Here is a 1,733-nt window from a genome sequence, read left to right as displayed (position 1 = left end):
TGAGAGTTATCTTGAGCAATCAAATCCCAGTGAAATTAGCTCTTTTCTAGGATGAAATAACAAAATATTTAAATCTATAATTAGAAAAGGATTGTTTTTAAAATGTTGAGAAATATCTTTAAAATTCTTAACTTTTGTCTCATGTTAACAATAGGCAAAGAATAAAATGATTTATATTATCACACTAAATATATATCAAGAATACAGCTTTTTATACTGCAGGCACACTCCTACTCCTTTATGTTTAGTCATTTTCTACTTCTAACAATGAGTCTTATAAAAGTCAAAACACTGGTTTTTGAATCAGTGGAAGCTCATGAGAAGCACATCATCCTATCTCAATAATTTGCTTCAGAATGAAGGCCAGCCATTTCTTCTCTGGCACCTATGAATGATCCATCTGTCAAGACTAAAGTAACTGGCCCGAGGAGAGCGAGGTCACGGCGTGAAGGGGTAGGAGCCGCCGTCGCCGCCGCTCGCGAGGGGCCGAGGAGCCAGGCCCGCCGCCATGGCCTACTGCCGGCAGGAAGGGAAAGATCGCATCATATTTGTGACCAAAGAAGACCATGAAACTCCCAGCAATGCAGAGTTGGTGGCCGATGACCCCAATGATCCATATGAGGAACACGGCTTGATACTGCCAAACGGAGACATTAACTGGAACTGCCCGTGCCTGGGGGGCATGGCCAGCGGCCCCTGTGGGGAACAGTTCAAATCAGCCTTTTCCTGCTTCCACTGTAGCACAGAGGACATCAAGGGGTCAGACTGTGTGGACCAGTTCTGGGCCATGCAGGAATGCATGCAGAAGTACCCGGACCTCTATCCCCAGGAGGACGAGGAGGAGGAGGAGGAGGAGAAGGCAGCGGAACACGGAGAGCCAACGGCTCCCCACGAGGCCACTGTGACCAAAGACGGGGTGGACTCCAGCTAATGCAGGCCCTGAGGCCCCGGGTTCTAGCTTTTCGTCTGCAGAGTGACGTGGACCTTCTGCAGAGAGCCTTTGAGTCACCCACCCTCCGAGAAAGTGTCTTTCCTCTCCTGCTGTGTGCACTGTAATGTACAAAATGACTCATGTCGATGATCGGGGTGACCTGGCCCCCTGACACCATGGGGTCCCAGAATTTTCTATGATAAGAAGTTTCAGAATCAGGAAAAGATATCGTAAGAAGGTAAAGAAAAATTTTAAACTGGCTAAAGTCTCATAAGAGAAAAGGAAACGCGTGCTTTTTATGCACTGTATGAGATATTTTTGCTCATTGTTATGTTTATGCTCATAATATATTTATGCTCATTACTAACGAAGGAAATAAGATGAGACACAACTTGAGACTCACAAGATGGAGGAACGTCTTTGGTCACAGTCTTGACTAAAATGAAAACACACACCGCCAGTCTAGGAGGTGAATTTATAGAATCATCTGGGAAAAAAGGTGGCATAAACAGATATAAATAAACACAGGCATGATTTAGGAACCAGCAGATGGTCTCAGTGGTAGGCACTCTAGAGAAGTTATCACCCATGACCAGGAGATGTCCAGGAGATGTCCAAAGGACCCTTGTCTCCAGGTTCATGGTCTAAAAGAATAAACTCAGATTCCTTGGGTTTTGTTTTGGAACATTTGTAGGGTACTGTGGGGACAGGTGCATGCAGTACTGCATACGTGGCATGCTATGGGCGTCTGAGTGGCAGGCCACTCCCCTGGTGCTGGGCATGTGAGTGGCAGCCCTGGGCA

General features: G+C 46.2%; 1 protein-coding gene across 1 annotated transcript; it reads left to right on the top strand.

Annotated features, from left to right (window-relative positions):
* The first annotated feature begins 403 nt into the window (after nucleotides 1-403).
* LOC107136696 (mitochondrial intermembrane space import and assembly protein 40-like) lies at nucleotides 404-1,422 on the top strand. Its single transcript, XM_015478968.2, has one exon. It carries the CDS (start codon nucleotides 509-511, stop codon nucleotides 929-931), a length of 423 nt encoding a protein of 140 aa, XP_015334454.1. The 5' UTR covers nucleotides 404-508; the 3' UTR covers nucleotides 932-1,422.
* The last annotated feature ends 311 nt before the right edge of the window (nucleotides 1,423-1,733 follow it).

This window comes from Marmota marmota, unplaced genomic scaffold (genome assembly GCF_001458135.2).
Source record: "Marmota marmota marmota unplaced genomic scaffold, marMar, whole genome shotgun sequence".
Lineage (NCBI taxonomy): Eukaryota > Metazoa > Chordata > Mammalia > Rodentia > Sciuridae > Marmota > Marmota marmota.
This window is presented reverse-complemented; position numbering and strand designations above follow the sequence as displayed.